Source organism: Ostrinia furnacalis, unplaced genomic scaffold (assembly GCF_004193835.3).
Source record: "Ostrinia furnacalis isolate ACB-3 unplaced genomic scaffold, ASM419383v2 OfSCF1632, whole genome shotgun sequence".
NCBI classification, from domain to species: domain Eukaryota; kingdom Metazoa; phylum Arthropoda; class Insecta; order Lepidoptera; family Crambidae; genus Ostrinia; species Ostrinia furnacalis.
In genome coordinates, this window is record NW_021131871.1 from 136,161 (window position 1) to 164,091 (window position 27,931).

The 27,931-nt window shown below is 40.0% G+C and overlaps 2 protein-coding genes across 3 annotated transcripts; one reads left to right on the forward strand and one right to left on the reverse strand.

Moving 5' to 3' along the window:
• Positions 1–1,844: 1,844 nt before the first annotated feature.
• LOC114353164 (RPA-interacting protein alpha) lies at positions 1,845–3,322 on the reverse strand. 2 transcript variants are annotated; one of them, XM_028305014.1, is made up of 4 exons: positions 3,232–3,322; positions 3,001–3,156; positions 2,285–2,487; positions 1,845–2,198 (listed from the first exon to the last, which is right to left on the reverse strand). In XM_028305014.1, the coding sequence occupies exons 2-4, from the start codon at positions 3,094–3,096 to the stop codon at positions 1,883–1,885; spliced, it is 615 nt and encodes a 204-aa protein (XP_028160815.1). In that variant the 5' UTR covers positions 3,097–3,156; positions 3,232–3,322; the 3' UTR covers positions 1,845–1,882. The 2 variants fall into 2 exon arrangements, with proteins under 2 accessions (XP_028160815.1, XP_028160816.1); XM_028305015.1 differs by having other exon boundaries at positions 3,001–3,149; positions 3,232–3,292.
• A 279-nt stretch (positions 3,323–3,601) lies between these two features.
• Positions 3,602–27,931, forward strand: Mondo (MLX interacting protein mondo). Its single transcript, XM_028304995.1, has 19 exons — positions 3,602–4,030; positions 5,710–5,816; positions 8,014–8,087; positions 8,165–8,290; positions 8,360–8,516; positions 9,261–9,356; positions 11,077–11,241; positions 13,073–13,214; positions 13,755–13,876; positions 14,557–14,753; positions 15,151–15,303; positions 16,089–16,274; positions 18,646–18,802; positions 20,251–20,369; positions 21,220–21,384; positions 23,364–23,491; positions 25,839–25,962; positions 26,419–26,548; positions 27,674–27,931. The coding sequence occupies exons 1-19, from the start codon at positions 3,738–3,740 to the stop codon at positions 27,796–27,798; spliced, it is 2,766 nt and encodes a 921-aa protein (XP_028160796.1). The 5' UTR covers positions 3,602–3,737; the 3' UTR covers positions 27,799–27,931.

The following is a 27,931-nucleotide window of genomic DNA, read 5'->3' on the forward strand; positions in this document are numbered from 1 at the left end:
CGCGCGGCAAGTTCAAGTAACAGAACTGGCGAGCAGTACTGTGTAATATTACACAAACCATTTGGAGCCACTTGATATGATTACTAGCCGTTCCTGTAAAGACATACTGAATTGCACTAGGTATTTACTCGTTGTAAGATGTGTATGCGATTGTTCTCGCAATTAGGTAAATCATCATATCTATCTATAGCCTAATATGGTCATTGTCTCAAAGATTCCCGAAGCTACATATTTGGACCGCTGCTGGCGCGCTATCTGCGACAAACTGCACTGGAGTACGGAGTGTACTATCGGCAACAGTTATTAGCATGGTCGTCTCGTTCTATGGCAAAGAAAGAATCACCATTTGATGACAGCGAGAGCAAAAACGGAAATGGATACCTAGTTAACACTGGCGGTGTGTGTACATGACAACGAAAGTTTAGGCTAACACGTTACTCAAAGTGATGTAATTTATTATACCTAAACAAACATAAATAACACATTTCACTCTTCAGTTCAAATATTGAATACACTAGCTAGCTACCTCGCTCTTGTTAAATGTCTGCAAGCGAGACAGAAGAGAAAGCACAATATCAGTTAGACGTCAGCGCTGAGAGCTTATACCTGTGCTTATACCCGCATTTATAAACGATGCTTGCTTGTGTGATGCAGCAACGCTATGCGAAGTCGAACGCACAGCGTTGAATAGAGCTCTTTCGTGTAAGTGACTCCGTCCGCCACTCAAGTATTGTCTATGAATAAAGGTTTTTGAGATCCTGTGCCTGTGCGTCCACGCGCAGTGAGACCTCATAGTAATGGTGAATACAAAATACTCTGCTTGTGTTGACAATGGCTTCTAGTTGCGCAACCCAAGAGAAGATGCCATTGATCATACGACAACAACCGAAGGGGGCCAGATAGGAATATAAACGCCACCTACATATTTAGTGCCTGCCAACCTTATGGCGCAATTTCACTATAGTCGATAGAGTCAGCATGCGGCGTGCGGGAGATTTCTGGAACGCATGTCACAGGGCCCGCATTCGGGGAACCGTTTTCATTCGTCGATAGGGTCCTCATGCGGAGTGCGAGAGATTTCTGGAACGCGTGCCACAGGGCCCGCAATCTGGGTGCGAAGTTTACTAAAAAATAGAAAAAGGCATGGCGCGTCAGAAAATCTGAACGATGAATTTCATTGGTCGATAGCACGGTCGGTATAATGCATGCGGGGAATCCCCGCAGGCGTTGTACCGAATGCGTATCGACTTGCATTGCAACTCATTGGTCGTTATCTCGCATGCGGGGAATCCCTGCATGCTGTATACCGAACGAGTTATCGACTAATGAAAATGCGCCATTAGATTAATTAATCTAAGCTGCCAACAAACACCCCGCGCGGTGGCAAGCTTGAATGGGGTAGATGGAAATAAATACCTTTTGGCTTTTCCTTACCTTTTTGGTAATAAGTAGGCATTTAGGCAATTATTATTAAACTGATAAAGTACAAACCTACCTATACAGAGCGTTACTACCACGCTACTACACACTACCACAGGTCCTCTGTTGCAGATTTGTAGGAATCAATAAAATCAATAAATAAGTAAACAATTTATTAAAATATTTACAAAAATGATTAAACAATCGATATGAATAAGTTATTTTCATTTTATTAAAATTAAAATTCTAAAGAATAAACAAAATAGTGAATAAGTTGTTCAAAAAATAAGTTGCAGGTGTATTTTCAAACATTTTATTTTAAGGTCCAGGGTAAATGTAGGTATGTATGTTGTATCTTTGACTCAATAGATACAAACAATTATTATTTCTATCAAATTAGACCCAAATAATGTTTTTTTAGTTTAAAAAATATATCACTTAAATCTTATTTTTAAACATCAAATCAAACAACAATTTGCATTTCTTGACAACCACTACAAATTAAGTAGATGTGACTTTCATGTGATTCTGGTACTAAGACAAATTGGAATTCATGGTTGCATAATGCACTATGTTTTTCTAATGAATATAAAATTGATTTTTTAACATCAGCTAATGATTTATCGGTTTTTATAGTGATTTTACAATGTAAGCAAGTTAGGTCACAGTTTTCAAGACAAAGATTTTTTTTCTGACAAATTGGACATATTACATTATTTTCTTGTTCAATTGTTGACCAATCAACATCCACTTGAGACTTTTCATATTCTTCCAAATACCTGAAAAAAGTATAATTATTATTATGTAATTTAATATTTTGATTACAATTTTATTAAAGTTAAAATTTTAATCTAAGGTAACCTACCAGTCCATTTCCTCCTGAATCAGTTCATTTTTTATTTCTTCTAAAACTTCTACGTCTTCATGATCAACTTGAGGCACATTTGATAAGTCAAACATATTATTATATATTTCAGTCAAAGTATTGTGCAGAGCGAATTCCTCTACTGTGCCACGGAACCTATTCATTAGGGTTTCACGGCAATTTTGAATCTTGTCCTTGTAGTTCTGTAATCAAAGATAAAGAAATCAAGAGTTTTAAATGGAAACAAATATTAAATCTGCAGATGAAATGGATTATCTTATCTATTTTTAAGTTACCATTAAAAAACCTGTCTAATTTATCCTGTGATGTGATCAACACCTTTTTGAGCACATAAGTCTGCTGAGAGAGAAATATTAAATTCTTAATTCAATTAGGACAGTCACATTAAAGCTGGTTTGTCCGATTATCCAACCATAATAAACTTGTCTTGTCACCTCGGCCAACTGGTAACTTATAGCATGTAACAGAGAACTATCTAACATCTAACTATCATCATGTCATCTAGCCAGGGGCCAACTTCTTACTCATCTAGGTTTAATAAGAACTAGGTAACTTTATCATCATGTCATCTAGCCAGGGGCCAATTAACTTACTCATCTAGGTTTAATAAGATTAAGGAGTGGTCATTCAAGTGTTTGTTTGCAAGATTACAAGGGAAATAACCATGTAAGTAAAGCTAAAAAAATGTTACTGACCTTCCGTATTTTTTCTTTTAATTCCATAGGTGAGCTTCTTTGTTTCTTCCTTAAATTTTTGAATTTAGGAGAACTGGCACTGGGTGAATTACTCATGCTTGTAACGTGAATGCTGTCCACGGTAGAGCAATTAAATGTTATGTTGTGTCCTAAAAACTATAACAAATAAATAATGATTAACACTAAAGTGATAAAGAATATGTGTATCAAAATAGAAAGATAAATACCCACATTACAACAAGTTGGAGGCAGCGTTCAAAAATCAAATCAACAAAAATTAGAGCCAAATTTTGACATTTCATTGATTGTGACGTCACAGCTTTTTTTTTTCTAGACAAGGTTTACGGCTTGGGATGTCCATATAGCCAAATATTTTCTAACGCATAAAGGTCGAAGCACACCTATCATATCGGCAAGAAGAAACCTGTCAAGTATGGTGTTCACAATAATGCGACTTGGCCAAGACTCAAGAGTGTACTTTCAGCAGTAATTGGATTGCCTATTGATGGAGTGCTCTATATTATTATAATGTCAACGGGGCTCTGTTTGTACTGCTGTCAATTTATTGGTCTTGCTGTCATGTCATTGTCAGACGAAAAACAATGTGAGTGTGTGCGATAGTGATAAAAATGAAAAATATGTCTAAGTCCAAAAGTTGATCTTAGTTAGATTTTATGTGATTATTAATTCATCTTTACCACCTAGTGTTTAGGCAATTGAATACTAAGGTAACAACGATGACACACGTTGAGAAACGCCAGCCTCGACCAGGAAAGGAGACTATTCATTCTGGGCATTTTATGGTGTCGCATTTTGAAGCAGAAGCTCAAGATGAATTTGACGATTTGGCAGTACCTGTTCCAGACGAAGAACAGAACATTCAAAAAGTGTCTGTGGTTACAACTTACACCGTACCTGGCACGAAAGAACAATTCACTCCCTCAGACAAAATCGTGACCAAACAACATCAACAGCTTTCTATCGAAATATCGCTTACAAAATTATTCAAATGTATGACTTTAGCTTACAGGTGAGTGTGTTTTTAAATGATTGGTAAAACTTAATGTTGTTTTGTTACATTGATTCATGTAGGTAACTAATTTATTAGTTAGTAAAAATCTAAATTTTGATCCTGCTTTTACTATGAACTAATGTCCAATTTGGAACTATAAAAAGAAATTGTATTGTCTGACAGGAATCTGATTTAAGATATTGGAAGTCTATAATTGCTTACAAGTTTTAAAGCATGCTATTAACATTGTAGAGATTCTTGTTTTCTCAAAATGAGGAAACAGTATGTTTCCATTAGTTTGGTGTGCAAAGATAACAGGAGGTCATCATAGCCTGTGTAAAAGACGCAGGTCATGTTCTGAGATAACTCCGTCTATGAATACTTAGTTATTGATATTTGTGTTTAATTTTATACACTGATTTGTTGGTAAGGGTAGCTGATAATACTGATTTATTTATACTAAACATAATTACATAGCTGGAGTTTCAAAGCTACCTAACAATAGTATAATTCATGATTTTACTGTTGTTTCTAGGTGGTATGTCCTTTATTTTGTTGTTTTATAGGAATATGTAATTTAATCGATAGATCTTGAAGAATATTGTTGTTAACCATGATAATAAAATATGTTTATAAGTCTATATTATATGAAATGAAAAAGTATTCCAATACTAATACATGAAATAAATGTAATTTTATTAGAAAAACAAAATTATATACCAAACAAAACATCATAAACCCCAAACGGTTGCATAAGACTGCATAACGATTGATATCTACTGTCTCAATTCATGAGGCTTGAAGGGTTAATGCCCAATAAGTAGAATTAGAATAGAAAAAAACTTCAGATGTAAAAAAAAAACAATTAAAAATAAATATTTAATTTACCTATCCTTTTAGTTCTTGAAGTTGTTTTATTCCTAAAAGTAAATCAAGGTTTTGAGCCACCATACCAGTACCTTTTATGAGTAAGCCTGGCGCTATACATTAGTCCCTTTTATTAAAAACATCTTTTTTTATTCAAAGTCGTTTACAAAGTCTGAAGTCTTGAATGTCTTGACCTCTCATAAACTGTAAAACCATAGTAATATTACCTAAATAATAATAAATAAATGTAACCATTAAACAGATCATAAAAAAAAACAAATATCTTGTAAACAAGCAAAGTCACAAAGACAAATAAGCAACAAAGTTAAATTCTATTTACAACTCTTATTACTTTTAGAGCAATTTTCTGTAAGACAAAAAATAAAACTGATTTTACTAGGTAGGAGACTAGTTAAGTAATTTATTTTTCACCTATTTACGGTTGGGAGACTGTAGAACTATAGGGTGATAAGATAAGAAGTCTGAGTTTATTCCTTATCAACCTGCTATTTGCAATAAGCTTAAGATCCATTTGATAGCACAGCTGATAAGTGGCTTAGCATTCGACTGTCAGACAATTTCATATTTCAACAGTACAGCTCCACGCCAAGTCTGTACTTGTTAATAAAGTATACATTTTTTTGTATTCATAATAATGCCTATTTTAAATTCATCACAAGTTAAAATGATACTTCTTAGCTCAAGGACTCATATAGTTAACTTAGTTAGTAAAGTGCTTTTAAAAAGTATTGGGTTGTGACTGGAAGTTGTTAGGATAATTATGGTAAGTGAATATAAAAATAATTTTTCTATTTTATTATTTTTCTCAGACAAAAACTAACCTCTCCAAAATGGAATCGTTTCAAAGGTATAAAACTCCGGTGGAAGGACAAAATCAGACTGAACAATGTTATATGGAGATGTTGGCACATGCAATGTAAGTATTTTATTTTTTGAGATAATATTTTATTCTGGCCATGTTGCAGAGGTACTACCAATTACTTGTTATATTAACATTACTGAATAATTTCCATATTTTTTGCATTTAAAATAAAGTAAAGATCTATAAAATTTTGAGTCATTAATGAATTTATTACATTTAGCTGCTTTGTTAATACTAGGCCAATAGATAATATTGTAATAAATTAATAATTTATTTGTAATAATCCTATTAGTCTGTCAGTACTATTCAGTAGACTTTATTGTATAAAATTATACATTTGTTTTATTAGTGAGCACACATTAGTGTTTGAGAAGTGCTTGAAGTCCTGTTGTTTGATGTCTTACTCACACAAAGATAAATCATCAGCTTAATGTGCCGTGACGTCATTTGCTATGTATAAAGTATACTTTGTGATCAGTTTACACGCGTAATACTTTTATGTAAATAATAATTATCAATGTACCAAAAATTTCCGAAACCTACCGGTTTTATCTCGTTAATGTCTTAATTAAAAAGCAACGCACATTTTTGTATCAAAAAGGTCCGATTATACTTTAATGCACAATGATTGCTAAAAAGTCTGTATTGCATAAGTGTGGTTAAATATTGTCAGATAACAGTGACCTCTTAAAACTTATTTCTTGACGTGAAACGTAATTATAGATAGGTAATGTCCAGTAACTGATGATCTTTGTTATATTTTAATAAATATCATTTATCAGCAGCTATTGAAAAAAATGTATTTGAGATTTATTATCATGAATCAAATACCTCGACGCCAATGAAAAATCTGCCAAAGGTGACTCTTGTGAATACATTTTTATCGATAGAAATGCTTAGAAATGTTACTCAAATACCTTTAGTTTAGTTCAGTTCGATAATACTGAGCGGCTTAAATCTGAAGTCTTGAAATACGTTTTAATTCTAAGGTTTTAATATTTTAAACAATAAGTGACTTTTTAAGTATGTCCTATTACTTTATTAAATGCTGGTCACAGATTGAAGTCTGGTGCAGTAGCACCAGTGCGGGCAGTCTGGTAAGACTGCAAAGCAGTATTGCGGATTTGCGGTGGTCATTGGGAATCAAACTACCGACTCGCGAATTGGTAGTCACGTTGGACTAGTGGTGCCTTATATTACAATTACAATACATATAAGTACCTACGTATTTATAAATTATTTATGGTATATTTGTAAATTTTCTCGATTTCCCCTAAATTTCATCTTCAGTTCCTAACTTGGTGTTAATTGAACTACTTGTCTCTAAAAATATCTTAAAAATCGGCCCCTAAGTCGAGACCACAATGATATTGCTGAATATTGACTGGTTTAGTACCTAAATATTAGAAAATAAGTAAGCTCTTTAGGGCTCTTTGTATTATCGTAAAAACAATTTGTGAGCATAGACATTACTATGTGTTTTTTATATCAGGTATAAATAGCATAACAAGATTTATTGGGTTTGTTCCGCCAAACAAAAACTTTCCGTTTCATTTTTCACGGTTCAAACGAAAATGTATACAATAAGTATTATTAAACATATTTTTATTATACTAATACTTTTAGTTTTGGGTAGTAAGTACGTTTTTTATTTAAGTCCGCTAGTATTTACGCTTGTGACCGCTCTATAAACGGTGAGAGAATCGGGTTTAATTTGTAGATTTAGCGAGATTTTGGGCAATGTTTCAATTCCTAGTTTTGAAAACGGTACTATTGTATGTCTAATATGTTATCTAGCACGTGCTAGAGTGATGCGTGGTGCTGGTATCTGTAGTTGCTAACGCGAATGTACTACAAGACTACCACGCACTATTATCGTGAAAGGACCCAATCGAACGATGCGTGTAGACGATTTTATCATATTAATACTTGCTGAGTTATAAATCATTGATAAGTTGGTCAATATGTTCGTGTCGGTAAAAGCAATGAGGGATGTGGCCGTGGGTGTGTGTTCATACGCATCAAGGGGTGTGTGTAGGTGTATGATTAATTAGTATTAGCGAAGTTAACTATTTAATTACTATTCAAATGAGTCTTGAGCAACAAATCACTGATAATCAAGACTGTTGTTGAAGATTGCGTCTCGATCTTCATATTAATATTAAGTAGGCACTTTATCATTCTAATTGGCTAATAATCACACGAGCTGCCTACTTACACACATGGTCTCAATATTGAATTTGATTTGCAGTTATAAAGAAGCAAAATACCCTGGTGTGCCAGTTCGCTTCACCGTTAGACGTTGACACTCACGTAAAACCAGAGGTAACTTATTTAAACTTTTGAAATATAAAATAAGCTATACTGAGAATATTATAAGTAACTGGTTCGTTTAATTACAGACAACAATATTAGAAGGCAAATATTGGAAACGAAGAGCCGAAGCAGTAATCGCAGAATATAAAAAATGGCGCATGTTTCATATAATGCGGCTCCTCGGCAAGGGGGACACCGCCGTCCAGGATACGGTGAGGCATTTGAAAATGGGTATGATTTAACCATTTGACCGCCGAGTGTTAATGAATGTTTCTGCTTAGATATCGGACATGGACACGGTGGAGTCGTTCTCGCAATGCAGCGACCTCGCGGGCAACATGTTAACAGACGAGGACTACCTCAGCTTCATGAGTGACACTCTGTTCTCGACCATCACCAACCACCAACCTTTCGCGTTCCCCGACTGCAGGGAGATTGGTATGCTGTTCAATTGTTATCTTGTGATAAGTACTTCTTTTAGCAAAAGGTCACACTAGATTCAGGCTTATAGACCAGCTATAGACGTATGTCATGACTATTTATTTAATTTTACCGAATCGCTTAATGAATCCTCTTCCAAATCCTCAAAAACTTATTTTTTCTTACCATACGGTTGGATACTCTTTGACCGCTTGGTAGCCACGGGTTATTGGATAGTTATAAAACAAAAAATTGTTGGGGATAAAACCAAGAAACTCCTTATATTTTTATCTAAGCTGTCGCAAAAGAAATCGCCAGTATGACTCGAATAAAGTACCTACAAATTTATCAGCACATAGTGCCGTGCAAGATTTCCCAAATGAAATTACGAGTGCGTGAGATTTTTGTCAGTTTTTACACGATTTTGTACACAATTGATTCAAATACTTATTCATCAAGAATAAATGTATTCTTAAATTAATTCACCGTATTTGGAATGTGGATAGGCGTAGATAGCCTGTCTATATTGTAAACTGGCTTTTGCATTCGACTTCACCTGCTAAATTATCCCCATACAAACATTATTTTCGTTAGAATACCCCTGAATCATGGGGATAATTACAATCACATGTTCCAGGCTTACATATCTCTATACCAATATTCATCAAAATTGGTTCAGTGTAAAGTAACAGACAGACAAAGATACGTTCTCATAATAATATGTGATAATATTAACACGTGCGTAATATTGTTTACTTTCAGCAAGAGGTGCTAGCTTAGCTGACTTCATTCAGCCGAGCTTAGGTCCTTTGCAACCTAACCTCGATGATTTTATGGACACATTGGAACCACTCCAAGGTGAGGAAGACAAAACTCGTTATCTCATTATTATGTTTGTGCCACTTCTCCAATAATTTCCGGCTACGTGTTTATTGACCTTCATTTCTTTTATCTTTTATTGCAAACGCTTATATTTTCTATAGGCATATTATGACTGCAAGTACGATGACGCAATCGAGTAGAAAAATGCGTAATATTCTCGATCTATTTTTATAAAGGGTCAACATTTCTTCTTGCTTGGGCTAATCTTAGTATGAGTAATGGAACTTATTTATATCTATTTATCGTAGGTCGACACTCTTCATAAACTGTCACCTAGCTCACTTATCTACACTATAATAATAAATTTATTTATCCCCTTACGCTAAAAATGTCTACTATAATAACTTCGGTTTAAGTTAAACGACGTGTTATCTCGTTTCATCACATTGAATTTAACATTTGACAGAAAGTGACAAACCATGTATCGATTAAAATCGGGACTAGATCTATGTACTGAATTAGGATGTACTTTTTTATTATCTTGAAAAAAAAAAAGTGGATACATATATTTAAAGTTGAATCCTTCAGATTAGAGTTTTATCTATTACCTGTTATAAATTCAATTATAACGGTAATGATTTCATTCTTAGTTAGACACATCTATGATAAAAATAATTTATTACCTACCTAATTACCATCGAACTGGCAAAACAAACATGTAAAATTGTTCATTACTTCAATACTTTTCGGCCTTCCCGTTTACCACAAGCATAGGTACTATTAATATCTTGAATAGGTATGCTGTAATTGAGGTCATGCGCATCACTAATAGCTTAGTACAAAAACGTATGTACTGTAATCTGTATGTAACTGTTGTACTCAATAAATATTTTTGCATTCATAGTATAAAACAAAATCGCCCCCGCTGTCTGTACGATTAGATCTTTTAAACTTCGCAACGGATTTTAATGCAGTTCTCAGCAAAGATAGAGTGGATCAAGAACGTATTATAAATGTACGATATAATACATTGCCGTGCGAAGGCAGAACAGTTAGCGGAGTAGAGCGTAGCGCTAGTTAATAAATCTTAGTCCCATCCCTAGTAAACCCTTGGAAAAGAGGCTGACAATATTGTGACTGAGTTTCTTGCGCTGCTCGCCCATTTTTTGTCCCGAAGCAGTGGTAGGATTAAAATAATACTGGGACGTGTAAAGGCGTACGCGCACGGGTGACAGTACGTCTCTCATTTTCCCTTTCTAATGAGAAATATACAGAGTGTCCCGTAAAGAGCAAACTTAAGGAGATGATACACGGATGGTCATCTATTCATTTTTTTTCTTTTTGGAAAAGTGTCGCCATTTCAGATACGATTTTTTTTCTTATTTTTTTTAATCCTCTATTTTGAGCCTTTCTCTTGTTGCTGTGTGTACAAATGAGCAGATATTTCTCTTATTCTTATTCATCTTATTTCGAAAGTCATCTTAGTCTAAAGGCATAAACACCTAGTTGCAAAAATAAATGAGTTATTCCCACCATAACCCCATACTTCAGAACTTCTGTCGTCAACGCCCCGCCTGCCTCCCGTGCCCGTATCAAATACAATTTTTTTTCGTGTTTTTTTTTTCATCCTAAATTTTGAGCCTTTCTCTTGTTGCTGTGTGTACAAATGAGCAGATATTTCTCTTATTCTTATCCATTATAACCTAGTTGCAAAAATAAATGAGTTATTTCCACCATAACCCCATGCAACTTGCAGAACTTCTGTCGTCAACGCCCCGCCTGCCTCCCGTGCCCGAGGAGAGCGCGCTCCCGGCTGAGGAGGCGCTGTACCGGGGCGGAGGCATGTCCGTGGACTCGTACCAGCAGGGCTACCTCGGCAGCTCGCCCGCCGCCATGCCCACCAGCCAGATGACTATACATGGTAGGAAACAATAAAACAGTTTACAATAGGGTCCGATCCTGCGCCGCTCGCATCCAGGCACCTCCCGCGACCTTCACCAGATCGTCGGTCCACCTAGTGGGAGGCCTGCCCACGCTACGTCTTCCGGCTCGTGGTCGCCACTCAAGAACTTTCCTGCCCCAGCGGCCATCCTCCTCCTTGGGGGCGGCCTTTGTCCAGCAGTGGACGTCTTTCGGCTGAAACGAACGAACGAACGAACAATAGGGTATTTGACATTTTGAGACGAATAACGCCCGTATTCACAAACATTACTATGAGGTATCACAGTGCGCGTGGACTCATAGGGTGACACGAACCAATCACAGAACTCTATTCAACGCTGTGCGTTCGATTTGCTACTTCAATTAACCAAGCATCTTTTGTGAATACGGGCGTAAATACTTTCTATTCTATCTATTCTGACGTACTTTTCATGAACTGTTAAAACGAGACTCACATAGTATGTTTTGTAGGGCTTTATACTTTTTTACATTAACAAAGTCAAAAATCTTAATTTAATTTGATTTTAAAATTAGTTGAGTTTTTAAGACCAGAACGAAATGTTTTTAAAAAAATTGTACTTTAAATTGGTGAATGAATAGTGTCAAATACCCAATTAACGAAGTCTGTTAAAAATAACTTCACAAATAAGTCTTTTATGTGACTTGCACTCCATTCCACTAGCTTACTGTAGCCACAGATAATATCTATAGCCCATGACTTGACTTTTTATGTTATCTTTATCTACAATGTAATATCACAATATCTTATTGAGCAAAATTTATTGCGGCTCGATAGGCGGTTTACATCAATGATTGTAACGTTATGTACCTATACTTTTATGAGTCACCATCCTTAATTATTGTCATTAAAAACTATTTTCAAGCCAATTTAGCATTTAGCAAATAGTTAAATACCAACCAATCAGTATTCCATTACGTGACGCTAAATCTAAGTTGGTAAAACTTCAAATTTTATCGCACATTTCTAAATAATTAGACTGACAAAGATGGCCGAATTTGTTCCTCACTTCTCAGTAACATCCCAAGGATGCCCAAAGTACTGACTGATATGTATAGCAAAAACATTGATATGTTTTTCCTATCTTAAGAACAGTTATTATGACCGTTATGTTTACTAAATGGCAATGCCAGATTTTGTATGGAAAGTGGCGTCTTTTTTTTTTCGCGCGGCCATCGACCAGACTTTGTTTTTTGATTAGAAAATAGTGTAATAAACCAAACTTACTATGGCATGTATACCTCTAAACACAGTCTGAACTGAGTTACGAGCATCAGAAGTTTGATGATTTTCATACTAGATTTGCTTTTTGTGCGCAAGTTTTGTAAGAAATTGCAACAAAATATTGCGCTATTTTTTTATTGCGCTGATTCTGCTCCATACTGATATCTGGAGCCTTTAATGGATGGTGTTGTTTGTTTACACATACAATGTCACCATTTTGTTGCAATTTCTTACAAAACTTTGCGCGCAAAAAGCAAATCTAGTATGAAAATCATCAAATTTCTAATGCTCGTAACTCAGTTCAGACTGAGTTTAGAGGTATACATGTCATAGTAAGTTTGGTTTATTACACTATTTTGTAATCAAAAAAGAAAGTTTGGTCGATGGCCGCGCGAAAAAAAAAAGACGCCAATTTCCGGCATTGTCTTTTTTGAATAATTTATCTTACATAAGAACCTCGTCATGACAATAACAAACACAACAAAAAAAAAAGAGAGAAATAGATCCAACTTTTACGCATGATGAATAGGGTACTTGACCCTTTATCATGAATGATTTCACCTTTCAGGCACAAGCAACAATACTCAAATGTTAATGTCAGAGGAGTCGATCAAGAACGAGCAACAGAGGCGCGCGTACGAGGGCTCGCGAATGTTCGCGCAGGGCGAGATGCAGGGCATGATGGGCGCGGAGCTGATGCCTCAGTACGGGTATGTAGTGTTGCAAAAAAAAACAGTCTTTTTTCTATATTTTTTTTAAGAGTAAGATCCAAAACTTTTCAGGCAGTTACGATTATAAACGAATACTTAAGAGTACATAATATAGTTTTCGGTTTATTCTTGACTGTACTGTACTTTTCTGGTGGAATAGTACCAAGATTTCTACGTTGACCGCAAGACAAAAGTAGTTTAGGCATTGAAACTGATATTATAGGAAATATGAAGAATAAAAATAAAGAAAGAAAATAAGTAAAGGTGCAATCTTTTGTTGGAAAATAAGTAAAGTTGCAATCTTTTGTTGGAAGTTGTTATTACTAAATTATAAATAAATAACTTGTATTAATCCTTCAAGGCCCGCGAATCTAGACACAATAGATAATCAATTGTTAAGGCATTAATGTATACCGTCTGGGACTTTAAAGGTTAATGTATTTTGATTCATAATTGAATTAAAAGTGAGGCAAAAAAAAACACGGGTGTCAATTTTTTTTTTTCACGTTTTTCAAAAATCTGTTAATTTCGCATCACTAGGTATGAGCCGGCGCCGGCGCCCGATGCGCCGCTGCAGCCCTACGCGGGCAAGGCGCGGCTGCAGCACGTGGCGGCGCCCAAGATCGTCACGCAGCCCGACTCCTACTATAAGTATACTGCAGGTGTGTTCGTTCGTTCGTTTCAGCCGAAAGACGTCCACTGCTGGACAAAGGATTTCCACAAAGACCGGTCCTGCGCTGCTCGCATCCAGGCACCTCCCGCGACCTTCACCAGATCGTCGGTCCACCTAGTGGGAGGCCTGCCCACGCTACGTCTTCCGGCTCGTGGTCGCCACTCAAGAACTTTCCTGCCCCAGCGGCCATCAGCTCTTCGAGCTATGTGCCCCGCCCAATGCCACTTGATTTTAGCGATTCTGCGGGCTATGTCAGTCACTCTGGTTCTCCGACGCAGGTGTGTTATAGCTTCTTTATTACCTGATTGTTTTATGCTGTCTGTAAACGGTGACAGTGATCGATAGACCAAGAATGAATGTAAAACGACTACAATTTGCGATTCTATGGCAGTTGTTTCTGCAGACTCCACCAGTCACTACAACCACTAGACAGTTCTGACTAACCGTCATTTTCGGAAAAATAATAAATCACAAATATTTATTCAATTTTGACCAGTATTTTGGCACTTATGAATGTACTTGACTTCATTCTTAATTGTTTCCAATTACCAAAGTTTATAAGATTGAGCTTTTCAAGAAATTAAACCGTCTTGCACCAAAAAATCGACTGCCCATCTTATCAGTTTGTAACCCACCTTTATCAAAGTAACAATGCTTATTCTTTCCCAGCGGTGCCGCCGTCCCAAACAGCGCCGGAGACAGTGACGCTTCTCCAACAGCCGCTGCCTAGTTCAAAGTACGCGTCTACCCTCGTGCTGCAAGGGCGCGGCTACCCGCGCGCGAGCGACAAGCGGCGGCCGCACTACGCGCCCGCGCCGCCCGCGCCGCCGCCCGCGCCGCCTTACCAGCCCTACCCGCAGCAGATGGTAGCTCCGCTTGCCTGTCGTAAGAGCAGTAGGGGTGATCGATACAAAACGTCGATGTTGCTTGTTTAAACCTCGGGATTTCAAAATTTTGTGCTGCATGAAAATGACTAAGAATATGCACCCATTTTGTACTTATTTTTGATTGCAGACTAATTGACGAAAACCGTCGATGTAGATAAATTACAATGTATGTAAAATCAGAACTTTTCTTAAATTCTGACCTTATTAAAACCTTGATATCTGGACATAATTTTTCCCACGGTGCACTAAATTAAACCTGATTGTTCAACAACGTTGCACATATCGATCACCATCGATGTTTTACCGAACAGCGATGTTTTGTCAATTGATCATCCCTAGTAGGCGCGATCGGTTACTAACTGTGGTTTCGTCACAGTCGAGCCAGCCGAGCTACGAGGCGCGGCCGCGGCCGGCGGCGCCTATGCAGTACCTACCAGCGCCCGAGGCCTACAAGCCGAAGCCCGCGGCGCCCAACCAGCGCTCCTTCAAGATGCCCTCGCCTCCTCTCGTGGCAGCTACCTCACAGCAGGTAAGCCACTTCTAATCCACTTTCTTTTCAAACAAATTACGTTAACGACTGGTGGAAAGACCGGTCCTGCGCTGCCCGCATCCAGGCACTTCTCACGACCTTCACCAGATCGTCGGTCCACCTAGTTGAAGGCCTAACCACACTATGGCTTCTTGTCCTAACGACCATCAGCTCTACGAGCTCTGTGCCATCGCTCTTTGGGTGATCTTGAGTCTTCTTATATGAATCTACTTTATTCTACGCTGTTACTACATCTCCTTTCCACCATTACAAGTCTTCAGTAGCTGTATCTTTAGCTGGATTAGCTGGATAACCAATAAAATGCAACCAAGGAAAGACTACTTTAGTCCCAGGAGAGAGTTAAGCTATTGCTAGATCTCTATTTACATCCAGCCAGGCACGGAACAATATTTTTCTGTATTATCTGTATAGTTACTTTGATGAACTTCAACTTAAATCAGAGTTTCTTCCGCCACTTTGTTGACCCGAAGTGATGGTAGGGCTAGCAATATTTGGGGCGTGTGTAAGCGCCCTGGAATGGGCTTAAGTACTATGTACATTATTTGATTTAAGTAAAGCCCGGTCTGTGAGCACGTAGAATTTTGTGCAATGACCCCTAGCTACCCATCCTTATTGCTCGCGCGTAATTATATTGCTGTCGCGACTGTGCGACTGGCACCCGCAGTGAGTAATTACGCGCGAGCGATAAGGATGGGTAGCTTGGGGTCATTGGACAAAATTCTACGTGCTCACAGACTATAGGTAAATATTGTTTTTGTCGTCAGGTGTCAGGCGCCGGTAGCTCTGCGCAGGCTGGTAGCAGCGCGGGCAGCCCGGGCCGCAAGGAGCAGTTCCGCTCGCACAGCCTGCCGCTAGGCGCGCAGCTCAACGCCGACTGGTCGCTCAGCGCGCCCGCCCACGCCCACGCGCCGCCCCACGCCCACGATACGCATTCGAGGCATACCGCCAGGGTCAGTGGCTAAGTGTATAATGATGAAACTAGTTAAGTTCAAGACAGTAGCAGTGCGGGCAGCCCAGGCCGCAAGGAGCAGCTCCGCTCTCACAGTCTGCCGCTAGGCGCGCAGATCAACGCTGACTGGTCGCTCAGCGCGCCCGTCCACGCCCACGATACGCACTCGAGACATACCGCCAGGGTGAGTGCACATGATAAATTCAATAAAAGACTGCCGGAAATTGGCGACTTTTTTTTTTCGCGCGGCCATCGACCAATCTTTGTTTTTTGATTACAAAATAATGTAATAAACCAAACTTACTATGACATGTATACCTCTTAAACTCAGTCTGAACTGAGTTACGAGCGTTAGAAGTTTGATGATTTTACATGGCCGCGCGAAAAAAAAAAGACGCGACCTTCCATACAAAATCTGGCATTGCCATTTACCGCCTCTGTGGTCTAGTGGTAAGACCACCTACTTCAGACGCAGAGGTCCCGGGTTCGATTCCCAGTGGGGGCAGATTTTTCTGTTCGGTTTGGTTGGTGGTACGGCTTGTTCAAAGTCCGCCTGGCTAGCTACCACCATCTAACCTAAGTCTGTCGCTATAACAATAATGTTAACAGCATTGTTGTTTTCCGGCAGTAAGAGGTAAGATAGCCAGTTCCTCCGTGGTTGAGGATTCCGGGTGAAGCTCGCTTCCACCTTCTCGGCCTGATCATCACTTACCATCAGATGAGATACAGGCCTAGAGCTTCCTCGTTGTGGATAAAAAAAAGAATTTCAAGACTACTGCTGAAGCGTAAGCAGAAGCCTTGTTGAGTCCTTTTATCAAAATTATTTTAAACTCAGACTTGTGTAATGTAATGTCATGTAACGCGAATAGTGGGGACGCAATCTTAAGGTGAATGTCTTTTGTGCACTGTAAACAAAAGACGAGCGCGCGTTACAAAATAAAGGCAAATTAGAGGCGTGATGCTGCGACTGCGCTTCGTTATTCTTGTTGTTCCATCCACATTCGCGTTATATCACGCTTTATGCCGTCTGTAGACTCGCCGAAGGGGAAAATAAAATTTTTTCCTCTCGGCTTTCCTCTCTCGGCGCTCCCAAATGGCAATGCCAGATTTTGTATGGAAGGTGGCGTCTTTTTTTTTTCGCGCGGCCATCGATCAAACTTTGTTTTTTGATTACAAAATATTGTAATAAACCAAACTTACTATGGCATGTATACCTCTAAACTCAGTCTGAACTGAGTTACGAGCATTAGAAGTTTGATGATTTTCATACTAGATTTGCTTTTTGCGCGCAAGTTTTGTAAGAAAAATATTGCGCTATTTTTTATTGCGCTGATTCTGCTGCATACTGATGTCTGGAGCCTTTAATGGATGGTATTGTTTGTTTACACATACAATGTCATTATTTTGTTGCAATTTCTTACAAAACTTGCGCGCAAAAAGCAAATCTAGTATGTAAAATCATCAAACTTCTAATGCTCGTAACTCAGTTCAGACTGAGTTTAGAGGTATACATGCCATAGTAAGTTTGGTTTATTACAATATTTTGTAATCAAAAAACAAAGTTTGATCGATGGCCGCGCGAAAAAAAAAAGACGCCACCTTCCATACAAAATCTGGCATTGCCATTTNGCGCAAAAAGCAAATCTAGTATGTAAAATCATCAAACTTCTAATGCTCGTAACTCAGTTCAGACTGAGTTTAGAGGTATACATGTCATAGTAAGTTTGGTTTATTACACTATTTTGTAATCAAAAAACAAGGTTTGGTCGATGGCCGCGCGAAAAAAGAAAAGACGCCAATTTCCGGCATTGTCTTTTGCACATGGGGCTGTCTCGCGAGTATTCGGGCGAGTCTGGGCGAGAGCTCTCAGACAAGACTGACGAGAGTACAGCCGGCATTAGACAATCGTGGATGTTCCTAAAGGGCGTTTTCAATTTAGACATTTCGTGGCGGACATTTGTCGGACGTTTGCAGGACCACACACGGTAAATTGTATGACAACTGCGTCGGAATAAATCGACAATTACTAATAGTGTGCGGTTTTGCAAACGCACGATAAACACTCGACACGAAACGTCTAAATGGAAGGCGCCCTTAAGGTTCAGCCAAACCAACGCGATCACACGCGATCAGCCGGCATGCAGCGATGGCGATCAGACTTACGCCCGTATTCACAAACGATGCTTGCTTAAGTGAAGCAGCAAATCGAACACACAACGTTGAATAGAGCTCTGTGATTGGTTCGTGTGTCACCCTGTGCGTTCACGCGCACTGTGAGACCTCATAGTAATGTTTGTGAATACGGGCGTTAAATGCATTGCACGCCGGCTGATCGCGTTGGTTTGGCTGAACCTTTACGTGTTGCTTCGCAGGCCCGCGAGAGCACGCCGAGCGCGCTGCGCATGCGCTCTCGCTCGCAGTCGGGCGGCGGCGAGGCGGGCGCGCGGCCGCCGCTCAACAGCGTGGCGTCCGAGCCCAGCCTGCCGCAGGCCAGCGTCATGCTCGCGCAGCTGCTCTCCGCGCAGCACTGTCAGTTGAACACACGTCACGGCCCTCATAGCTCCCATACGCCCTCCACAGCCTCTACACTAAATTCACAGCCTCTACACTAAATTCACAGCCTCTACACTAAATTCACAGCCTCTACACTAAATTCACAGCCTCTACACTAAATTAACAGCCTCTACACTAAATTCACAGCCTCTACACTAAATTCACAGCCTCTACACTAAATTCACAGACTCTACACTAAATTCACAGCCTCCATATTCCCCTCTCAGCCCTTACTTTCCCCCCAAAGCCCCCACAATCACTCCATAGTCTCTACACTCCCTCCATAGTCTCTACAGTCCCTCCATAGTCTTTACAATCCCTCCATAGTCTCTACACTCCCTCCATAGTCTCTACACTCCCTCCATAGTCTCTACACTCCCTCCATAGTCTCTACACTCCCTCCATAGTCTCTACACTCCCTCCATAGTCTCTACACTCCCTCCATAGTCTCTACACTCCCTCCATAGTCTCTACACTCCCTCCATAGTCTCTACACTCCCTCCATAGTCTCTACACTCCCTCCATAGTCTCTACACTCCCTCCATAGTCTCTACACTCCCTCCATAGTCTCTACACTCCCTCCATAGTCTCTACACTCCCTCCATAGTCTCTACACTCCCTCCATAGTCTCTACACTCCCTCCATAGTCTCTACACTCCCTCCATAGTCTCTACACTCCCTCCATAGTCTCTACACTCCCTCCATAGTCTCTACACTCCCTCCATAGTCTCTACACTCCCTCCATAGTCTCTACACTCCCTCCATAGTCTCTACACTCCCTCCATAGTCTCTACACTCCCTCCATAGTCTCTACACTCCCTCCATAGTCTCTACACTCCCTCCATAGTCTCTACACTCCCTCCATAGTCTCTACACTCCCTCCATAGTCTCTACACTCCCTCCATAGTCTCTACACTCCCTCCATAGTCTCTACACTCCCTCCATAGTCTCTACACTCCCTCCATAGTCTCTACACTCCCTCCATAGTCTCTACACTCCCTCCATAGTCTCTACACTCCCTCCATAGTCTCTACACTCCCTCCATAGTCTCTACACTCCCTCCATAGTCTCTACACTCCCTCCATAGTCTCTACACTCCCTCCATAGTCTCTACACTCCCTCCATAGTCTCTACACTCCCTCCATAGTCTTTACAATCCCTCCATAGCCTCTACACTCACATGGACATAAGATGAATATTTAATCAACCCGGGACTTTTTGTCAAGCGTAGTTTATCTGATCACCATAGTCCATCAACAATATACCTTATGCCTATGGCATTCGAACTATATTTGCTCAATGCTACAATTCATACACTTGTGAATCTTACGCACACTGTTAAGCTTTTTTGCATACCATTATTTTAGTATATTTTCAGTAAAATATGAAATAGGTTTACTAATGATTCCGTCATCCCCTTCCAGCTAAAAGCGTGTACAAAATGGGAAGTAACGAGGAAGTCGCCGGAGGATCGGATCCGAAGTCCCCAATTCGCAAAGGCCAGCCCTCGCCTATTGGCAGTGATATAATGTCACCACATCCGGTTAGTAACTCCATAAACTACATAATTATATTATGTAACATAATGTTAGTTTATGGAGTTTTGTATAATATTTCAATCGAAAAATTATTTAACTGACTTGTTTTGTTCTTTTTAAACAATATTTTTTCCAATGAGTTTCATTGATTAATTTATGAAATAGAAATAGAAATATTTATTTGTCTTATAATATATGTTATTTAATGGGCGGGCCGCATTTGAGCGGCTCCGCGTTGCACTATACGGCGCGTTACAATGCGTAGTGGGGTTGTTGTCATTCTGTATCGCATTAGGGCCCTCGCTCACGGTGACTTTGTCGCGTGTTTTGTAAACGAGCGACAACATCGCTACTAACGCGCGTTAGTCGCATTGGCAACGCGCTTCAGAAGTGATGCCAACCCGCTACTAACGCGCTACAGCAGCGCGATTGCATCCTACAAAAAGTCGCCGTGGGCGAGGGCCCTTAGGGCGGCGCTGCTGCGAGCATCTCATAGTGCTGTGTCGCGCAAATGCACTGACGTATATTTTCAAATTAACTATCAAAAGAGTCCGTTAATCATTGGTACCAAAAAGTCATAAAATATCTACTTAGGAATGTATTGAAAGGTTGAGTTGCTTGCAAGTCTCAATTAGTGAATTTTACTGTAAAAATTTTAGGTAATTTTTAACATAAACATAGTATTTTGGGCTACACTTCCAGCTCCCCGTTTCCGGTCATTATGTCTCGTTTTATCGCAAAGAATCGCCATTAGATGAGAGCGAGAGAAAAAACGGAGATGGGTAGCTGGGTCTGTGGTCCACTGAACATAATGTATGTGTATAGTGTATGAAACAATATGCTCCGTATGCGCAGTCACTGTCGCCGCCCACGTCGCCGGGCTCGCCGCGAGCCGGCTCCCCGCGCGAGCCGCGCCGCACGCACCTGCACGCCGAGCAGAAGCGCCGCTACAACATCAAGAACGGCTTCGACACGCTGCAGGCGCTCATCCCGCACCTCAACGCCAACCCCGCCGCCAAGGTGAGGACGATAAAGCACCTTAGACCTCAGCGCACTAGGCAGCCTGGCTATGGCAGCCAATCCGCTCTATGAACACTCCATGAAGCCCGCGCACTAGACAGAAAAGAGTATTCATATAATTGGCTGTCACGGTCAGGCTGCGGCAGCCAGACTGCCTAGTGCGCGGGAGGCCTTATGCCGACGACATTCGAACCTTCTTTGTTTGACTGCATGCAACTTTAACGTCACGTGTCGTGTCTTATGGACATGGCTGCGTGCGCGATGGCGATGGCGATCCTACTGATTTTTACTGATCCTTACTGACCTTAGGTCTTCTTCCTGGTAGGAGCACCATCTAAACATAACTAAACTGCGGAGTGACATTACCCTGATTAAATACATAGTATTGCTTTTAAAATTGAAGATGTGAGATTGGAAAGAGACCTCTGTGATAATGTTTATACGTAAGAATTTATTTATTAAGAGCCATTTTACATTTTCGTGCGAAATTCTAAGATTTTGGAAGCATGAATTACTATCTTAAGCAACACCCAGAGATTATTTAATAACTGCGAAAGATAGGTCAATCCTTGGTGTTGACCATTAATGAAACGGATTTACTAAAATTCTTTTGCTTAATTCACAGTGCCCCATCTCCCACAACCATTTTACGGAAAAATTGCCGCAGACTCATTTTCAAAGTCCTGTATCTATTATTTATGCTCATATAATAAGCTTAAAAATATATAGTAATCATCGGACATATATTCTTGTAGTCCATTAATGAAATAGATTCTTGAATTTCATTACCATTATTGAGTAAAATCTAAAAATAATTTGGCAAATTTGAAGATTAACGTCACATTTTGATCGTGGTTTTTGGTTTAAAAACACAGCAATAACTGCAATAAAAGTATCCCAAAATAAAGAATATTCATTGTAGAATTGATTTCTACAGTTATTGTTTAAATATTAGTAACCACTTTGTCAAAATATTGATGTGAATATCAGTATAAATTACAATGCGCAAGCCGACATCGATTAGTATGGCGCGAGCGCCCGTCAAGGCAGGACCTGTGTCATTTTTCCCGCCGTGACGTTTACGTGCGTTCGTGTCGTACGAAAATAATTACACACAGCACTAGAGTCGTATCGGAACTGAGTGAACCAAAGGTCTTGCGATAGGAACGTCCGACCCGAGTGATAGTTGAACACAGACTGCCTAGTACTGCTGTACTGTACTGTAAAGTTTCATCAAAATCTGTTCAGTAGTTTTTGCGTGAAAGTGTAACAAACATCCAGACATCCACACAAACTTTCGTATTTATAATATTAGTAAGAAGTAAGATAGTAAGATGAATTATTTTAGTTATTTGTTTACTTATAATAATATTTATTTATTTATTTCTTAGCTCTATCTGATAATGGATCTGGAGGAGATGCAATGGCCACCTCCGTAACAAAACAATAGAACCCTATGGAGTTTGGGCTTGTGTGATTCGTCTTGACGAATATTTCGTATCCAGGGCCCGATGATGGAGCTGTGAAGGGGCAGATTTTTTTTTCACTATGTCAGTCACATAGTGAAAAAAACTTTATTTTGTACTTAATATATATTTTACATATTATACCTATTAGTGTTTCATTATGAATCGAAATATAAAAGACTTATTAAACTCTATTAAAAATTTAAATTAATTTATCAAGTTTGAATACCTCATTCTACCTTAAAATTAATAACTTAAATCAAGTCTTAATACGGTCACGGCTCAAGATTTTTTTGTCCATTTCAGCGTTCTTTTTACTCTTTTGACGTTGCGTTGACAGCTTTTACCTAAATTCGCGCGGAATATTTTTGTGAAATGGCTCTTAAACAAAGTGTATAATAAAATATGTCTTTCCTATCTTTTTATAACTGCATCTTATTTAAGTGAATTATTAGATATTTTAATATAAGATATTTATGTGACTTGACAAAAACTTCAATTGATTATTTACAGATTAGCAAAGCTGCAATGTTACAAAAAGGTGCCGAATATATCAAACAATTGAAAGCTGAGAGGAATCAAATAAAAGAAGAAATGGAAAGTCTTCGGCAACAAACAGAAAGTTTAAATAACTCAATATCGTAAGTTGGGTTTTTTTTTTCAAGTAAATTGCTAAGTTTTGAAATGAAACACTTGAGATATCAAATCTCAAAATATTAGACTCGACTACTACGAATAGATTAGACTTTTGAATTAAGGACTAATAAACTTGACTTAAATGCCCTAAATGCAGCTTTCTGGGCGCTGGAGCGGCTGATATACTATCAGTACCAGAGGAATGGGAGTAGAATGGGATTTTGTGATGTCAAACGTCAGCGAGACTTCGAACGTGCTTCAGATTTGTATGCTCTGTTACTCCCGTGCCGCTCTTATATCTTAGGCACTGACTCGGTTAACCGCTAGATCTATCCCTTCATAGAAGTGTTGTTGGTCAATAAAGCCTTGTTTTCCTCAACAACTGCTACTTGCTGCTGCCGGCGACGGGCGCGCCGGTGTCGCGCGCGCGCTTCGCACTGTTATAGTATAGACTAGTCATAACGAGCCACGCGCCCAGAACGCTGCGTTTCCTTTCCTCTATAAAATTGATTGATGCAATGCAGCATTTGTTCAATGGCGCGGTTAGGTGCGCGAACTTGATCGAATCAGATAGTGTAAACATCTGAACTTAATGAGGGTTTTCGCGAATGAAAGATCCGCTAGATGGTGGGACGTGGATGTGGGGTCTGACTGCTGCGTGATTGGTGGATTTTAACATATCTGTCAATGTCATGTCAACTCAAAAATAGCCAATCATGCAGCATTTGGACCTCGCGTCTACGTATTGCCATCTGGCGGATTTTTCATTCGCGAAAACCCTCATTGCAGTTTGTTTTTCCGTGGGTCGCCTATATTTCCATGCGCGTGATCGCGCTTGCGTTCGTTCTAGTTTGCTCATAGTGTAACTGCGCAATAATAGAAATTTATAGAATTTAGTGCGCCCTAAACGCAGCATTCTGGGCGCTAAAGCATCTGATATACTCGTAGTGGTTTCATAAAAGTGTTGTTGGTCAATAAAGCCTTGTTTCCCCAGCAACTGCCACTCGCTGCTGCCGGCGACGGGCGCGCCGGTGTCGCGCGCGCGCTTCGCTCTGTTATAGACTAGTCATAACGAGCCACGCGCCCAGAACGCTGCGTTTCCTTTCCTCTATAAAATTGATTGATGCAATGCAGCATTTGTTCAATGGCGCGGTTAGGTGCGCGAACTTGATCGAATCAGATAGTGTAAACATCTGAACTCAATGAGGGTTTTCGCGAATGAAAGATCCGCTAGATGGCGGGACGTGGATGTGGGGTCTGACTGCTGCGTGATTGGTGGATTTTAACATATCTGTCAATGTCATGTCAAAAATAACCAATCATGCAGCATTTGGACCTCGCGTCTACGTATTGCCATCTGGCGGATTTTTCATTCGCGAAAACCCTCATTGCAGTTTGTTTTTCCGTGCGTCGCCTATATTTCCATGCGCGTGATCGCGCTTGCGTTCGTTCCAGTTTGCACATAGTGTAACTGCGCCACAATAGAAGTTCATACAATTTAGGCGCCCTAAACGCAGCATTCTGGGCGCTAAAGCATCTGATACACTCGTAGAGGTTTCATAGAAGTGTTTTTGGATTACTAATGTTTGGCCAAAAAACGTTTCCCAAATTATCACATGGCAAACAACGTTTCGCAAATTTTCATTTGGCAAATTCTCATTTGGCAAAACAACTTATTGCAAACTTTTAATTCGCAAATAATGTCTTTTTTGGCATATTATTGTTTAGCAAATTATTGTTTGGCAAAAATATTTCACGATAAACTATTTACAAAATAATTTGATGGTGCATAGAATGGAATACAAATTAGCTTGTGGTTATTATTTTGTTTAGTGCGTAGTTAATATAAAATTTGTTCTAAATTTATTTTCATATTTCACTAGCTTTCCGCCCGCGGCTTCGCCCGCGTGGAATTTTGTCTGTCACAGAAAAACTTTATCGCGCGCGTCCCTGTTTCAAAAACCGGGATAAAAACTATCCTATGTTCTTTCCCGGGACTCAAACTATCTCTATGCCAAATTTCATCAAAATCGGTTGCGAGGTTTAAGCGGGAAAGCGTAACAGACAGACAGACAGACAGAGTTACATTCGCATTTATAATATTAGTTGGGATTATTTTTATCGAAACTAAAGGTGATTCTAGCGCTCGGCAGATTAGGTTGCCGCGGCGGCGGCACGCTTCGCTCGCCTTCGCGCGTTAACGGTCACTGTTCTAACCTAACCTAACCTACTATTTTCTGCAAAACCTACTTTCGCATCCATACTATTTTCTGCAATCTCTTTGTTTTACATAAAATTCTTGTGAAAACCATGATCATTTGCCTTTGTTCAATAAGGTCTTGTTTCCCCCAGCAACTGCCACTCGCTGCTGCCGGCGACGGGCGCGCCGGTGTCGCGCGCGCGCGCCGGCCGCCTGCGCGAGATGTTCGCGCGCCACGTGGCCAACCGCACCATGCACAACTGGAAGTATTGGCTCGTATCCTTTTACAAGAAACAATGCAATATCGACAATCGAAAGGAGATAGAAATTAACAATTTATTCGAAGTCCCGAAGGGTGGGTGTGTTACCAATTTGATGCTTAAATTGGTGAGGAAGTTTCTGAAAGTTTGGCCTTTGCTACCATCTATTTGTTTGTATTCCTTTATTTGAGGACAAGGGTGGGGGTGATTGCAATTTTAGGCTTGAATTTCTGAGGTGATTTTTGAAGATATGGCCTCGGGTTTCAAGTGGAGCCACCCCTATTAGCGCCATACTGGGGAAAGGCTTACTACGGCCACTCCTAACTACTCCTTAAAAAAATCAACCTAGTAGTAAAATCAACCTAAAAGTGTCGAAAAATATCTAATTAAATCTCTGGGATCAAAAAGCATTTGTTTTTTCGAACTACAGCCAATGCAACATCAGCTTTAAGTTCCTTAACATAAGGTTCAGTTTAGCGTGGTAGCCGCGGCGCTGGTGGACTCGTTCAGCGCATGCGTGTCGTGCGGCAGCGGCGCCGACCTCGTGCGCACCACGCTGCTGTGGGCCGAGCAGCACTGTTCGCTCGTGGAGATGAGGCCAGGTGAGATATAGGCTTTATGTTCCTTAGCGCAAGGTTCAGTTTAGCGTGGTAGCCGCGGCGCTGGTGGACTCGTTCAGCGCATGCGTTTAAAAAGACATTGTGACTTTAAAATATCTTTCATTCATGACTTTTTTGTTGGACACATATTTATCAAAATCAAAATCAAAATCAAAATCAAAATTATCTTTATTTGTTTAGACTAATTAAATTAGTTCTTGCAAATCGTCAAATGCTCTTAAGGAGCCTATACATGTCTCATTCTTTTTTTGCCCTACCAGCGCTTCGAGACAAACATTTGGCAAGTGCTGAGAAGAAGCGCCGCAACAAACTCAGTCACCACTGTCTGCCGGTTTAAAAATAAAAAAGTAGGAAGTTACATACATTCAGAAGCAAGTTACTTACCACGCGCTCCCGTTGATAGAAGGTGGCCTTTAAGACGCCCATCTAGCACGAGACCGCGTGGCAGTTTTGAATAAATTTCTTTAGTGCCGTGCTAATTTCTAGGTTAATTGTTGCGTTTTGATACATATATTTTATGTCAGGTATATCTTTCCTTGACCAGTCCCCGAAGGCAGCGCCTGTTCACAGACATGACGTGTGAACCAGCCATCGCTTCACTCGACCATATTATAGGGAATGTAACGACCCGCCTCACACGCCACTACCCCAGAGACATTTTAGTGAGCATGACAAGTCTAAGATATCCTTCTGGCTAAGTGCCAGATATAAAACTATTTAGGAGACAAGGCAAGAAAACTCTAGAGAGAAAAGCAAGGCACCATAACAAAACCGTGTGGTAGTTTTAAATAAATTGTATATTATTATGGTAAATAACGCTAATATTTCCATAAAATACTTGATTTGTCAACTAATGTAAAACACGAAAATAGGACAGACGACCTCATAAAGGCAACGGGAAGGCGGTGGATGCAAGCCGCTACCAACCCGGAGACTATGGAAATCATTGGGGGAGGTCTATGTTCAGCAGTGAACTTCTGTGCTGTGGGTGACCATTGTGACACAATGACACAACTCAATATTACAACAGTTTTGAATGAACTTAAAAGTTTTACTGTTGTATTGATCATCTTTCTCACCTTTTTCAACGTGCCAACTCCATTCCAGCTGTGCTCAACTCGCTCCGAGTCCTGTGCACGACGACAGACATCCTGACCAACCCGGAGCGTCTGCCCGAGGAAGCGCGCCAGGCGGCTGCCTCCAGCGCCGGCGTCAAAAGCGAGCCCACCTAGCGCGACACCACACGCCTCTTTACCGGTGAGCTCGCAATGAGGGCTATCGTTTTAGCGCTCACCAGTTAGCGCCACTGTAGAGTAAGGTCCTGTCACTTGCTAGTAGCGAAGACAGTGGCACCAACTGGTGAGC

What these genes read in the sequence shown, in the direction of transcription:
- Mondo (XM_028304995.1), top strand. Translation starts at nt 3,738, where the DNA reads ATGACACACGTTGAGAAACGCCAGCCTCGACCAGGAAAGGAGACTATT. An exon ending in TGTATGACTTTAGCTTACAG is followed by an intron (nt 4,031 to 5,709) that starts GTGAGTGTGTTT and finishes TATTTTTCTCAG; the next exon opens with ACAAAAACTAACCTCTCCAA. An exon ending in ACACCGCCGTCCAGGATACG is followed by an intron (nt 8,291 to 8,359) that starts GTGAGGCATTTG and finishes GTTTCTGCTTAG; the next exon opens with ATATCGGACATGGACACGGT.
- LOC114353164 (XM_028305014.1), bottom strand. Translation starts at nt 3,096, where the DNA reads ATGAGTAATTCACCCAGTGCCAGTTCTCCTAAATTCAAAAATTTAAGG. An exon ending in TAAAAGAAAAAATACGGAAG is followed by an intron (nt 2,488 to 3,000) that starts GTCAGTAACATT and finishes CTTTGATTACAG; the next exon opens with AACTACAAGGACAAGATTCA. An exon ending in ATTCAGGAGGAAATGGACTG is followed by an intron (nt 2,199 to 2,284) that starts GTAGGTTACCTT and finishes TACTTTTTTCAG; the next exon opens with GTATTTGGAAGAATATGAAA.